This window comes from Siphateles boraxobius, unplaced genomic scaffold (genome assembly GCF_051911475.1).
Source record: "Siphateles boraxobius isolate OS27281-9 unplaced genomic scaffold, OSU_SipBor_1 130, whole genome shotgun sequence".
In the NCBI taxonomy this organism is placed as follows: Eukaryota; Metazoa; Chordata; class Actinopteri; order Cypriniformes; family Leuciscidae; genus Siphateles; species Siphateles boraxobius.
Window position 1 is genome coordinate 38,363,565 of NW_027508734.1, and position 14,922 is coordinate 38,378,486.

General features: G+C 37.5%; 1 protein-coding gene across 2 annotated transcripts; it reads left to right on the plus strand.

The window, feature by feature from the left end:
- The first annotated feature begins 536 nt into the window (after nucleotides 1-536).
- On the plus strand, nucleotides 537-14,500 carry trpm5 (transient receptor potential cation channel, subfamily M, member 5). Of its 2 annotated transcripts, XM_077229361.1 has the most exons (26): nucleotides 537-672; nucleotides 2,119-2,186; nucleotides 2,268-2,418; nucleotides 2,531-2,711; nucleotides 2,794-2,960; nucleotides 3,717-3,894; nucleotides 3,980-4,044; nucleotides 4,152-4,337; nucleotides 4,427-4,523; nucleotides 4,634-4,752; nucleotides 4,843-5,181; nucleotides 5,260-5,403; nucleotides 5,788-5,911; nucleotides 6,691-6,836; nucleotides 6,917-7,029; nucleotides 7,128-7,226; nucleotides 7,319-7,580; nucleotides 9,264-9,382; nucleotides 9,463-9,595; nucleotides 9,682-9,856; nucleotides 10,692-10,860; nucleotides 11,419-11,597; nucleotides 11,803-11,935; nucleotides 13,162-13,234; nucleotides 13,581-13,671; nucleotides 13,836-14,500. In XM_077229361.1, the coding sequence occupies exons 1-26, from the start codon at nucleotides 646-648 to the stop codon at nucleotides 13,946-13,948; spliced, it is 3,651 nt and encodes a 1,216-aa protein (XP_077085476.1). In that variant the 5' UTR covers nucleotides 537-645; the 3' UTR covers nucleotides 13,949-14,500. The 2 variants fall into 2 exon arrangements, with proteins under 2 accessions (XP_077085476.1, XP_077085477.1); XM_077229362.1 differs by lacking the exons at nucleotides 537-672; nucleotides 2,119-2,186 and having other exon boundaries at nucleotides 2,349-2,418; nucleotides 2,526-2,711.
- The last annotated feature ends 422 nt before the right edge of the window (nucleotides 14,501-14,922 follow it).

Genomic DNA, 14,922 nt, shown 5'->3' on the forward strand with positions numbered 1-14,922 from the left:
CTAACAAGTAAATACATTTTTTGGTTCAAGGGAATTTTTTTTGTTATTTGAGTTACTTCTTTCAGACTAGTAGTAAGAAAACATCCAAAATAGACATTTTAGGCAAATTATTTGCACTTCATCCATTTGCACCTGTTGATTTCAATTACAATGGCATACACATCTAAAAAAAAATCCGCTTTCTCTAAATACGTTTTTTCCTCATATTGAGCCAGATATCTCAACTTATAGCACATAAAACTTTCCAATTGTACTCCCATTTAGGCTACATATTCTGATAATTTTTACAGAGGGGTTAATTCGTTCATAGCCTATACCATTCGCCTGATTTATGCCATCTACCATTTTATTCTTAAAACATGGCTTTTTTTCTTAATTCTGAAAAGTATTAAGAATCTTTTTTTAAGCAAATCAACAACATTGTAATCACCACGTTTAATTTTAGCCAAACCTCGTAAGCTGTTGGGGCATGGTGGGGAAGGCAGGTAAGTGGTTGAGCATAATGTAGCAGCGATTGGAAAGGGAGTGGTTTTGTCAGAATAAACCTCCCGATTCACTTCCTGGTGGCACTCTAGAGCTGCCCAATTCTGTAGTGGCCTAAAATAAGCTCAGAGGATCCAGGAGCAAACCCAACATCCAGATATCATGCTGGGGCATCAGGATACTCCTCTGGTAAGTGAACAGTTTCAGCGCAAAACCTGGCGTCAGATTGCAGGTCATTTCTGTGGAGTTTATAAATTGCTAAACAGTTTTTTCAAAAATACTTGTAGTAAAAGATGTAAAGATGCAATCAAATAAATAGCAAATATTTTAAGGCAATCATTTTGATTATTAAGTTTAGCATGTCAAATTATTGACAAATTACACAGCCATAGATGTTTCTGAAATTTCAAGGTAATGGTGTCAGTGGATTAATTTTGTGAATTGAATGAATTGACTTTTTTCAAGTATAAGAATTGGACTCTGAAGAAAATATATTTTATTATAGATCTAAAAGATAAAGTGACAATTTAGTAGAAAACATTAAATAATTATAACATCATTGTACTGCAAGTTTTTAGAAGATTTGTTTTCTGATGGATATAATGTCTTTCTATGCGTCACCTTTAATGCAAATAATTTTGTTTGTGTGCTGTGTTTTCTTATGGTTTTTTCCTCTCTCATACACTCCAATCCCTTTTCCTAGTCAAATCATGGGCAACTCCTGCACCTCTCCACACAACCACACACATCAATTATGTTTGCATACAAGTCATTGGTACTTTTCAATAATCAACACCTGGCCATATCCTCCAAGAATCAATTTAACATAATATTTTTATTTATAGTTACAACTACTTGTCAATGACTGCTGGCTGACTGAGTAATTGCAAGTTTACCGATCAAACCAGACTGAAATGTCTCTTGTTTGAAAACAATGAAATGAATGGCAACCATTAGGAAATTGGTGGTTTCACAATAAAAAGGGCTGGCATTAAGCAGGCTAGGTAGCAGTTATACCTGAACCTGATTGCATTTGGTTAAAAACTAATTGATTAAAAAAAAGACATTAATCAGATCTGATTACATCAATCACATGCTGTTAACATCCTGACATGTTTTTATAGCATTGCATTTCAGTTCCTGACTGCTTTTACTATGACTCTTTCGGTCTGTGCCTCTTCAACCACATGAGGAGAACTGACCTCGAGTCACTGTTGACCAGGATGCAAATAAGTCCAATAGGACAAATGCATAGAGAACTTCTGTGGATGATAAATTTTGCCTGCTGTCATTAAACAATTATACAAAGGTGTTTTTATTATATTTATGCATATTTCCATATTCAAACTCAATACAGTCTGTCCAGTAAAGTCTTTCTTTTCTGTTTTGTCTTTCACATTTCTTTCTTGCTGACACGTACAGAACCTCAGGTTGCTAAAAATCAGGTCACTTTCCCAATTCATGTGTTGCTCGGCCTTTACCAGGAGGGAGGGAAAGTTTGCATGTGTGTAAAGAAAGAAAATAATTTTTTTTTTTACATAAACTTTACATAAAGTTCCTCACTGAGCAGAGCAGCGCTCCTATGGCTGCACCTGAATGGTCTGTAATACAGATGCATTTTAATTCTGTCTCTAGGGTGTGTTACGGCAGGGCAGAAGGTGTCTGCAATGTGGGGAACTGTTGAGTGAGTCCAAAGAACACAGGTGAGAATATTGGCACGACTTATCACCAATAAATACTAAACACAGTTCAAAATGCTTGACCTTTTCTGTCGCTATTTGAAGTTCTCCAGTGGGATGTCGGTGTTACAACCTACTTACAGAGTCCGTTGTTCGTGTTGGAGAGAAGAGCAATGAGAGATCCGATAAAACCCACTGGACGGCCAGACGTTTGGGAGATATTGATTTTGTCGGTGTCAGTCGGACCAAGGCCAAGGTATATAAGGACAGACTTTTACAAAATCCTTTTGATTTTACTCAAAATCATCACTGTTCTTGATGGGTTTAAGCTTGTGCACATTATTCACAGACTTCATTTGTCAGTCCAGTTTGTCAGGGTGACCAGCTCCACAGATCCAGATGAAATCTATCAGATTTTGACTAAGCAGTGGGGTCTGGCCCCTCCCCATCTGGTGGTGGCACTAATGGGAGGTGATGAAGTGGCTCAGCTGAAGCCCTGGCTGAGGGACACACTTAGGAAAGGCCTTGTGAAGGCGGCACAAAGCACAGGTGGATTATTTTATGTTCATTAAAAACAAAAATCATAATCTCTTTTTGATTGTCACAGATCTCTGAATCTTGACCTACATAGGGGCGTGGATCCTCACCAGTGGTTTGCGCTTTGGCATCACCAAGAACCTGGGTCAGGCAGTAAGAGACCACTCTCTAGCGAGCACTTCCTCTAAGGTGCGAGTGGTGGCCATTGGAATCGCTCCCTGGAACATGATTCAGAACAGAGATCTGCTGCTGTCTGCAAAGGTGGGGACATCTCAAGAGATGGGGTGAATGCAGGTTCACTGGCCCAATCAACCTGAATTACCCCAACGTTTTGATGTTTTAATTTATCTTATGTGATTTAGTTGCATGGAAAAGGCATGTGAACGTTTTATTATGCAATAGAGAGCTGCAGAAATGAGTCCAATAAAACCTGGAAATCAGTTAGCATTTTTGCACTGGGCTTCATTGTCCCAAAGTCAATAGGTTTTTTATATGAGTAGTGAACAAACACACACTGCAAACCATAAACACACACACCCAAAGCAGTGGGCAGCCATTTTTACTGTGGCACCCCGGGAGCGATTGGGGGGTTAGGTTTTGTTTTCTGCCTGTATTGAGAATCAAACCTGCAACCTTCGGGTTACCAGTCTGACTCTCTAACCATTACATCATGTCAGATCCTTTGTGGCAGTGATGTTGAAGTCACTCTAGTGTTTATTGCTTAACTTTAGCTTTTTAATTATTTAGCCTTCAAAATTCACAAAAGTTGTGAGAATTATCTTGATGAACAAAATGTGAAAAAATCTTAAACTTTTGTTGGTCACAGGTCTTATTTTCTGCATAAAATTCCCATTGGCTTTTTGTCGAGGGAATCAGGGTGATACAAACTTCCGGGTTGGCCTACAACTCCAACTCCAACTCTATAACTTCATTAATGATTTTAATGTTTACTTTACATGTAAACTTTTTATAAGACAACATTGTTTAATTTTTCAAAATTTAATTTTTTTTATTTAGCCTGATCATCCAGCAACATACCCATATGAGGATCTTCCCCATGGTGCAGTGTATTCCCTGGACTGCAATCATTCCCATTTGATCCTGGTGGACGAGGACCCTCAGAGACCTGGAGCCACTGGTGAGATGAGAGTCAGGATGCTCAAACACATCTCTCTGCAGCGCACAGGATATGGCGGTGAGTTAAGACTTTGTTTTCAACCGTCTCTCCAATTTTTATCTTCTTCTGCTCTGAGATTCAAATGAATTCATTGTTCTAATAGGCACAGGCAGTATAGAAATCCCAGTTTTGTGTCTTCTGGTCCATGGAGAGCCAAGGATATTACAGGTCACTCTTAACATTTTATTAATAAAACATATCTAATGAATTGATACTGTATGTTATGTGTTTGTTCTCCCAGGTTGGTAATATCCACTTTTATTCCCGCCTTACAGAAAATGTACAAGAATATTCAGAATTCAATACCCTGGCTGATTTTAGCTGGCTCAGGAGGAGTCGCTGATATTTTAGTGACCCTGATGGACAGAGGATGCTGGGATGCTGATATGGTCCAAGAGCTGCTGACAAACACCTTCTCTAAGGGCCTACACAGCACTGAAATCACTTCCTGGGTCAAACTGGTAATGTACCACTTTTGTTTTATGATAGTTAGATAGGTTTTTTTGTTTTAGATTAAATATAGTGTAAAGTCTTAGATTTCGTCTATTAGATCCAGAGAATATTGGACTACGGTCACCTGCTGACAGTGCATGACCCAGAACAGGACTCCGAACTGGACACAGTAATTCTCAAAGCCCTGGTTAAGGGTGAGTAACCATTATATTATTCTAACTATAGCAAACAAGTAAGAGCAATTATATTTCTGTATATTGATGTTGGCGAGTCTGTAATTGTTCTTGTCTTTGTCTGGGCTCAGCGTGTAAGAGTCAGAGTCAGGAAGCGCAGGACTTCCTGGATGAGTTGAAACTGGCTGTGGCCTGGAACAGAGTGGACATTGCTAAGAGTGAGATCTTCAGTGGAGATGTGGCATGGAGTGTAAGAATCAAACAATATAGTTTTGTGCATTTTAAATGGTCAATACTTGTTTTGGATTCTCATACACAATATCTCTTTATTCTCTTTTAGGCGCAGGACCTGGAGGAGGTGATGATGGAGGCAATGATAAATGACAAACCTGACTTTGTGCGTCTGTTTGTTGATAACGGTGTGAACATAAATGAGTTCCTAACTTATGGCCGTCTTCAGGAGCTCTACTGCTCTGTGTCCGAGAAAAACCTCCTTCACACTTTGCTCCTGAAAAAGCATCAGGAGAAACAGGCTCATTTGGCAAGCAAACGGATGTCAGGACACCCCAACACTGAACCAGGTGACCGCAGGCCTCGTTTCACTTTCCATGAGGTCTCCAAAGTCCTTAAAGACTTTCTTGATGACACCTGTAAGGGTTTCTACCAAAAACTTCCAGCAGTGAGTGGGCCTTTAACATGCACTTACACATAACACACCATGCTACAATTCTGCTATATAAATGTGTATCTGCTGCAGGAGAGGATGGGGAAAGGCCGTCTTTTCCACAGCCAGAAAAACCTCCCAGACATGGACCGACGTTGTGAGCACCCTTGGAGAGACCTCTTCATTTGGGCTATTCTGCAGAATAGGCAGGAAATGGCAAACTACTTCTGGGCTATGGTGGGTCAATAAACCAATATGAGCGATAAGCTGATTTTCATGAACTAAGTCCATTTGTGAATGAATGTGAATTGAATTGAATTTGCATGTTCACAATTTGTTCTTTAGACCTTATCAGAAGCTATAGCTTAAGTCACATTGATTACTAGTGGAGTATCACACTTGACCTCAGTTGGGTTTACAGATCAAACTTTACAAGGGTCAATAAACGAAGAGCAATTTGCATGAAAATAGTCCTGCTAAACTGAGAATCAACACTGAATGAATTCACTGTTTGTGTTTGCATTCTTGCAGTTAATAATTGTGCTTATTTCTAATTTATGTACAGTACTTATTCAATGCATTATTTTACATTCGTCTTTAACAGGCATTTGTGTGTTTTAGGGCCCGGAGGCCGTGGCAGCTGCTCTGGTGGGCTGTAAGATCATGAAGGAAATGGCCCATCTGGCTACTGAAGCAGAGTCTGCTCGCAGTATGAAGAATGCCAAGTATGAGCAGTTTGCTATGGGTGAGAAGAGAATCACACAACTACCCACCACAGACTCACTGCAAGTGGAGAACCCAAACAGTCTAACATTTCAAGGGTCAGTTCACCCAATAATGATAATTCTGTCATCATTTACTCACCTTCATGTCATTCCAAACCTGCATGGCTTATTTTCTTCTGCAGAACATAAAAGAAGATATTTTGAGAAAGTCTCGGTGTTTGTCCATACAATGGAAAGCGACATTTTTGGTTACCAATTTCTTCAAAATACCTTCTTTTATGTTCTGCAGAAGAAAGAAGGTCATTAAGGTTTGGAATGACATGAGGGTGAATAAATAATGAAAGACTCATTTTTGGGTCATTTACTCACCATAATGTTGTTCTAAGCCTGTATTACTTACTTTTATCTCCATAATACAAAAGATGATGTATTGAAGAATGTTGAGATATTTCTCAAAATGTCTAATTTCATGTTTGGCAGAAGAAAGAAAGTCATAGTTTGGAATGGCATATGGGTGAATAAATGATAACAAATTTTTCATTTTTGGGTGAACCTTCCCTGCTGAAAAATCCAGTATTGCTGGTCACCAGCATAAGAGTCTTTAACATGCTGGGACAAGCTTCACCAGCTCAGTAGTGCTAGAGATGACTATTCTGGTCCACTAGTTAGACCGGCATAAACCAGCCTGGACCAACATGGAATTCATGCTGGTTTATGCTGGATTTTTCAGCCGGTTTAATTGCACAACACATTAAGAACAGTGTTAGGTTCAGTTCTGATACCTGCACTATTCTGACAGATCTTTTCAGTGAGTGTTATTCAAACAGTGAAGACAGAGCCTATTCCCTCCTGGTGAGAAAAACACGCTGTTGGAACAAAGCAACCGTCCTGAATCTCGCCACTGTGGCGGATGCCAAATGCTTTTTTGCTCATGATGGTGTCCAGGTAACAGCTTATGCCTAATTCTTGCATTTTCATGCCAGCCTTATCCCTATGATCAACTTTACGTGGATTGTCTTGCACAGGCCCTGTTGACCAAAGTCTGGTGGGGAGCCATGAGGACAGACACTGCCATCTCTAGACTTGTGCTCACGTTCTTCATCCCTCCCCTCATTTGGACCAGTCTCGTCAAGTTCAAGTGGGGATATTTGTTGTTAATAATTCCATGTATGGCATTTAAACAGATTTTTTGATTCATTGAGCATTATGAGCATATAATGTGTGAATGTGTCACAGTGCAACGGAACAAGTGAGCAAAGGTGATGGGGAGCCGTTTGACGAGCTGGACAGTTTGGAAACAGAGCGAGCCTTGTTGCTCACAGACGAGGACCCAGTGTAAGTCTCTTTTTCATACTGGAAAAGATACAAACTACATTAAGCTTAAGTGTCCTTTTAAAGAACTCTGTTTTCATCTTGTTTTTCCTCAGTGCCGCTGAAGGTGGCGGTGACCAGGCAGTGCAGACATGCAGTGCAACCTTCATTCGTGTTGTGTTGCGACGGTGGAATCGTTTCTGGAGTGCTCCGGTCACTGTGTTTATGGGGAATGTCATCATGTACTTCGCCTTCCTCATTCTGTTCAGTTACGTGCTCCTCCTGGACTTCCGGCCCCCACCACCGAACGGCCCATCTGCAGCTGAGATCATCCTCTACTTCTGGGTCTTTACCCTGGTGTTGGAAGAAATCCGACAAGTAGGACTAAATGTCTATGGTCTATGATATAACGTGTGTGTATGTGTATGGGGTTGTTTTTATATTGTGCTTGTGTGTATGGTTACGCAGTCTTGCATGGTTCTCTTTTGATACGGCTTATAAAAGAGGTTGATTTATCCAAAATGACCAGAAACATCATTCTAGTATTCTAATATAATGATTCCTCAGAATATGTAAAGCAGTGTTGTTATTGTTAACTAAAACGATTAATATTGTTTTCATTCATTTAAAATAAAGCTAAAATAAAATATAAATATTTGATGAAAAACATAAACTAAATTAAGAAAATTTACCTTGACAACTAGCTGAAATGAAATAGGTTTATGTACTAAAATTAGTTAAACTAAAACTGAAATAAAAAGTAAATCCAAATAGAAATATAATTATTAACAAAAACAAATACAAATGACATAACAAAATATTCTAAAAATACTACTAAATAACAAAATTAATAAAACTTAAACTAAAATCAAGATGAAGTATAAAAGCTCATTTAAAATATTGATAAATTCTACAATAGTAATAGAACAGCACAAGGTTTAGCAGATTTTCACATATTTACAGGGTTGTGCATCATTAAGATTTGAATAAGGAATGACTTATAAATTCAAAATTGATTTGAACTGAAGTAGCGAACAAGGTGCAGAACTGTAATTTCTGTACTTTAAATGTAGATTTTTTATAATAATACAATTCATTGTCCAGTATAAATAACCCATTGGCATGTTATGATTACAGACAACATGATTGTTAATAATTTGTATTTTAAATCCTAATATAGAAATGTGCTAAATGTATTTATGAAAATGTGTTTATTTATTTCAAAAGTCTAATATTCTGATCTTAAGACTTAAACATACAACATAAAATGCGATGCAACAGAGCAAAACATTCATCCTACAAAACAGTACAATGCAATATGCCATTTATAATATAGTACAATACAGTGCAGGAAAATGCACACAATATATACAATACACAATACAATACTAACTATGAAGACATACAGGGTGGAGTGTACGGGTTCATCTGAAATAACCGGCACAAATGCAGTTTGGCAGTAAAGTGGCCAGTGTGCCCAAGCAGCTGAACAAACAGTGCCAACAAAAACGGGAGAAGGGTTAAGGAGAATATCCAATTCTGGGAAGTTGCGGCTCAGGGGAATATACTGTTTTTGTCCTCGTTTTGATGGATCTGAAATGATCATTTGAGGATAGAGATTTGAAAAGATGTCGTGGCCAAGATGTAAACACATCTCACCTACCCATTTTCCAGACTCTTACTCATTGTCTGAGTCCCGGAGGAAAGGTAAATGACAGCCAATGATTGTTTCTTTCTGCTGGGTGCCTAATGTGCGAAGGTGTGGCTTCTTCATGTGTGAATGTGGATTATGGATGAGGAGAGGGCAGATTCAATGACAGAGGTGCAGAACTGGTTCATCAGGAATAAACACTGAATATTTAAATCAGTAAATTATTTGTTGAGACCTTTTCTTAATGTTATATTGGTCTTAATGAAGGATTTTAAGGGGAGAAATTAGTTGATGGATCTCATGAAGTCCACAACCTTTTTTTTTTTTCCTGTTTTGAGTACAACACAGTACAGTTGTATTGTGCAAAGCTGCTATTCAAAGTATGGTTTTTGACACTCTCTGATGCACAGAGTTTCTTCACGGATGAGGACATGAGTATTCTGAAGAAGATGAAGCTATATGTGGAGGATAACTGGAACAAATGTGACATGGTGGCCATCTGTCTCTTCGTGGTGGGATTGTCATGCAGGTATTTTGATCAAATAGTGCTGTTTTGTGAGCTGCATTAAGAATAACATTGTGCTTAATTTGAATTATTGTTGTCTTAAGGATGGCCTCAAGCACCTATGATGCTGGACGAACTGTTCTTGCTTTGGACTTCATGGTTTTCACCTTAAGACTCATTCACATTTTTGCTATTCATAAGCAACTTGGGCCCAAAATCATCATTGTGGAGAGAATGGTAAAAATAATTTAAAATGAAAAACTATAGACAGAACAAACATCTGTTTAACCCCATGCGTTTTATTTTATTTTATGATTTTACAGATCAAGGACGTGTTTTTCTTCCTCTTCTTCCTAACCGTGTGGCTGATAGCGTATGGAGTGACGACACAGGCGCTTCTGCACCCCAACGACCCGCGCATCGATTGGGTCTTCCGCAGGGCACTGTACCGCCCGTATCTCCATATATTTGGACAGATTCCTCTCGAGGAAATAGATGGTACACTATATATTCTTTATATGTTCTTGCTTTGAGTTTTCAACTCATTGTTGGAGCTGTATAAATAAAGGCTTTTTTTTGTAAGCAGTGTTTTTTATTATTATTATTATTTATGTATATTTTCAGTTTTCATTTCAATTTCAGTTTAAATTGTTGAAATTTTTGTTATTTTTAAAAATATATTTCTTATGTGTTTTAGTAAGTTTAGTACTTCAACTTTTAGACTTATTGCAGTTACTTGCAAGTGCAATATTTCAAATTTTGAAAGAATTTTTAAATATTCATATATAATTTTTTAATAATATTAATTTTTTATATATTTAATAGTTTTAGTTAAAGGGATAGTTTACCCAAAAATGAACATTCTGTCATCATTTACTCACCGTCAAGTTGTTCCAAACCTGTATGACGTTCTTTCTTCTGCTGAACCCAAAAGAAGATATTTTGATATTTTATGCATATCTTTTTTTTTTCTCCATACTATGGAAGTCAATGGAGTCCATCAACTGTTTGGTTACCCATATTCTTCAAAATATCTCTGTTTGTGTTCAGCAGAAGAATGAAATTCATACAGGTTTGGAACAACTGGGTGAGAAACTGATAACCAAATTTTCATTTGTGAGTGAACTATCCTTTTAACAATAACAACACTGGTTTGTAGTAAATACCAGTACCCAAATTGACTAGATATCAATTTAATAGTGTTTAATACTTAATCAATGGTTAATTTCATGCAGTGGGTCTAGTCACACACTTTCTGTCAACATTAGACTTGACCTCTAGGTGGAGCTATTGCAGTTTATTTTTGACTATATTTCTCCATGTATCTTCACAGCGGCAAAGATGTCAGACGATAACTGCACTACTGATGTGCAGGAGATCATCTTAGGGACTCTGCCACCCTGTCCAAACTTATACGCCAACTGGCTGGTCATTCTGCTGCTCGTCATCTATTTGCTGGTCACAAATGTGTTGCTGCTCAACCTTCTTATTGCCATGTTCAGGTCAGAGTTCAGCTAATACAAAACTGCGAGATTATATTTGGAGATTCTTCACTGTGAAAAAGTAAAATACAATAAAAAAAAAAACATTTGCTCTTTTAGGTAAAATTTCAATGTTCCACTTTACACATTTAGATAACTATAAATAACTTTGCACCTACATGTCAACAAACTCTCATTAGAATATAAGTAGACTGTCTGCTTAATATATGCTAACACTTTATACTTTAATAAGTAACATTGCAACCCGAACCCTAACACCTAACCCTAACCTAACAGTCTACTAATACTCTAATCAGAGTTAGTTGACATGTAGGTGCAACATTACTTATAATCAATAGAATGTCTAAAGGGGACCATCAAAATAAAGTGTAACCCACTCTTCCAGTAAAGGTGTGTGTGTGTGTGTGTGTGTGTGTGTGTGTGTGTGTGTGTGTGTGTGTGTGTGTGTGTGTGTGTGTGTGTGTGTGTGTGTGTGTGTGTGTGTGTGTGTGTAAAAATACAATTCTTCTCCTAAACAATGCTATTTGAAATGTAACCAAACATGTCACCTCTCCGCAGCTACACCTTCCAGGTGGTGCAGGAGAATGCAGACATCTTCTGGAAGTTTCAGCGCTATAACCTGATTGTTGAATACCACAGCCGCCCGGCACTAGCCCCACCCTTCATCATCATCAGCCACATCTCTCAAGTTCTCCTCAGCCTCGTCAAAACGGCAGAAAACAAGCAGGATCTGCTGGGTAAGGAAGTCGTCACACTGACTGTGTACTTCCTGTACAGATTATTTAGATAATTCATAATACTTTTGATGAAGTCAAACAAACTCCAGTCTAAAATAAGAGTACAGGACAAAATGGAACAATTTAAGCAGTGGAACAGGAAAAGCAAAAATAATTTAAAGAATCTGTGGTCGAATGTTTGTTCCTCTATTCTTGTTGTGGTCAGAGAGGGAACTACCAGCTGGCCTGGACCAGAAGCTGATGACATGGGAGACGGTGCAGAAGGAGAACTACCTGGCTAAACTGGAACGAGAGCATAGGGAGAGCAGTGGAGAGAGACTCAGATACACTTCCTCTAAGTGAGTCACATTTAAACGCTATACACATATGAGATGGATTTGTATTTGTATAGCACTTTCCACAATACTTTTTGTTTCAAATCAGAGAATTCTTGTTTCAGTGTTACAATTTAGGAAGTATACTGTTACCAGCCAGAGATAAGTGTATCAAAGTAATGTTCATATGGAGGTAATATAGAGCTATAATTGTCAGGATTCCATCCACGTCACTATATCCATCGCCACCCTCTCATTCCCTATCACCCAGTCGGACACTCCCCCGTTCACAATCACCTGAGTACTGATCACCGTCACCTGTGTCCCATCACCCACATGCACTATAAAGCACTCAACTTCACTGCAGTCATTGTCTGGTCTCGTCAATCCATGACTCACAGACTCTGCGTCATCCACCCTGTTACTTACCTGCTTCCCGATTCGTCTGATCCCATCCGTCTTCCGTGTGCCTTCTACCAAGTCATCTGCAAGAGAGAAAAGGGACATTACTCATCAGCCAAGCTTGTTTATGTTTCTAAGTCATTTGTTCCTCACCTGTTATCTCCGACTGAATATCCATCTGCCCATAAAACGTATAAACTTACCATCCAGTCTGTTCCATCTCTGAGCCCTGACAATAATATAGTACGTTATGTGGTTGGCTAATCTAATATATTTAGTTAAGCTAACAAAATGAACATGTTAAGCAGCGATTACTACTTGTGCGTGTAATGGTTGTGATGCAAGGATCGTATATTGTATAATATTTAATATTCGAACCAAAGTTGCCATAATCTGATGTAATTGTCAGCGTCGCTTGAAAACATTGGGAAGGTTAGATCCAAACTGGAGCTGGTGCAATTTGTGGTAAAAATAGGGAGGCAAAAGGATAGGATTTAGCATAGCTGCAGTTCATAGCATTTTAGGCAAAGTATAATCATTTGTATTGGGCACTATTTCAATTTCAAGTTTATAAGAAGCATTAGGTGAATGCTTGGCTAAAGAGATGTATATAATCTAGATTTAAACAGAACATTATCATCTATGAGCCTTAAAGGCTCTGCCTGCTTTAGTAGACAAAAGTCCAGAGTTTTGTGTCCTTAAAAAGATTGTGAGGGACTGTATTTTATAATCATAAAATGCATCAAGACATTATCTTATAATTTGAGATTTCTGCTACAGGTAAATCTATGCTGAATGAGTGTAAGAATAACTATTATAATCTACTTTTTGTATGTATTATTTTATAGGGTACAGAGTTTGCTGAGGTTGGTTGGGGGTTTCAAGGATCAAGAAAAGCGAATGGCAACAGTGGAGACTGAGGTGAAGTGAAGGAGTAGCTCCTGACTTAAAGTCACCATGAAATCAAAACTGACAAATTTTGTTTTTTTTTATGGAATACTGCAGTATTTATTATAAAATTATTTATCCGTATACATTGATAAAAAAAATTGAATGTGCCCTCGTAATCTTTACCACAAAGGTTCAATGGATGATCCCAATGGATCTTTTCTTTTTCGAGAAGCCTGTTTCACTCTGATATACATCACAATAGGGAAGAAAAGACTATCGCAATATCCATTTCATGTCAACTTTAATATCTTTTGAGTTTCCTCATTTAAGTTCATATTGCCAAATGACTTTACTGACCATGTAAATTTATCTGTAGGTGAGATATTGTGGAGAGGTGTTGTCTTGGATTGCGGAGTGTTTCCACAAAAGTACTCTGAAGTGTGACAGAGACGTGCCTATAGCCCCACGTGAGGCTTCCTTTACTATTATGTTGCCCTTCCTCATATTGTGTCGTCTTTGTTATCTTTGTATCTTATTTGTTCTCTCTCTTACTCTGTCTGAGTGTCTTCTTTTCATTGTCTCAAATGTCCTGTCCTCTCAAGGTAACGCTACACTACCTGTTCACTCACAGGGTCCATTGCCATCAGCTCCAGAAACCTACAACCACAGGAAGCCAAGAGACAGCAGCCATCAGGACATTCAGGATATGGTGCCGAAAAGAAACTGCCTTACATTGATCAGTGATCTTGCTTTATTATTATGCTTTTTTATTATTTAACTAGAAATATATCAGTTGTTGTAGTATGTCATTGTAATTGAGACTCCAGGCCACAAAATTAAAGACAATCTGTGTAGATTAATATTTAGATTTTACCGTGATTTCCTTGTTCATTAAACCTACACCTCTTTTGTTGCTATATAGCACTATATAATAATCATCATAACTTTTACTACACAAATATAAAAATTACTACACAAATATAAAAATTGTTTTCAATGTATAATTTGGTAATGCACTTGAGGTAATTTAAACTATGTAATTGTCTTTCTAGTTAGAAGAATATTAGATTTGTCTTGTCTTCTATCAACACCTGGCACAATTATTTCAGTAAAATTAACATTTTCAATTGAATTACCATTGATGAATTGTATGAATGCTACACAAGTGTGAGCTCTCGACATCCTCATTTTAATAGACTAGATGTATACACTACCATTCAGAAATTTGTGGTCATACTGTTATGCTCACCAATGCTGCAACAAAAATACAGTAAAAAAGTAATATGTGAACTATTATCACAATTTGAAATGTTTTCTATTTGAATTTATTATAATAATGTATTTTATTATTATTTGAATATATCATGTATTTGTTCTGTGTTGGCAAAGCTGTATTTTTAGCATCGTTACTCCAGTCTTTAGAGTCACATGATCCTTCAGAAATCATTCTAATATGCTGATTTCCTGCTCAAGAAACACTTTCTTATTATCAATTTTGAAAACAGTTGGGCTGCCTTATATTTTTTGTTCAGGATTCTTTGATTAATAGAAAGTAAAAAAATAAAATAAACAGCATTTATTTGAAATAGACTTTTTGTAAAAGTCACTTTTATCAACTTAATGCAACCTTTGCTGAATAAAAGTATTATTTTTTTTTTTAATTCATTCTGACCCCAAACTTTTGAACAGTAGTGTATAGATATTCTTATCCTTGAGAG

Excerpts from the sequence above, each read along its gene's own strand:
- trpm5 (XM_077229361.1), top strand. The coding sequence starts at position 646 with ATGCTGGGGCATCAGGATACTCCTCTG. Across the intron at positions 5,182-5,259 it reads TCTACCAAAAACTTCCAGCA|GAGAGGATGGGGAAAGGCCG; the intron begins GTGAGTGGGCCT and ends TATCTGCTGCAG. Across the intron at positions 10,861-11,418 it reads CTTCTTATTGCCATGTTCAG|CTACACCTTCCAGGTGGTGC; the intron begins GTCAGAGTTCAG and ends ACCTCTCCGCAG.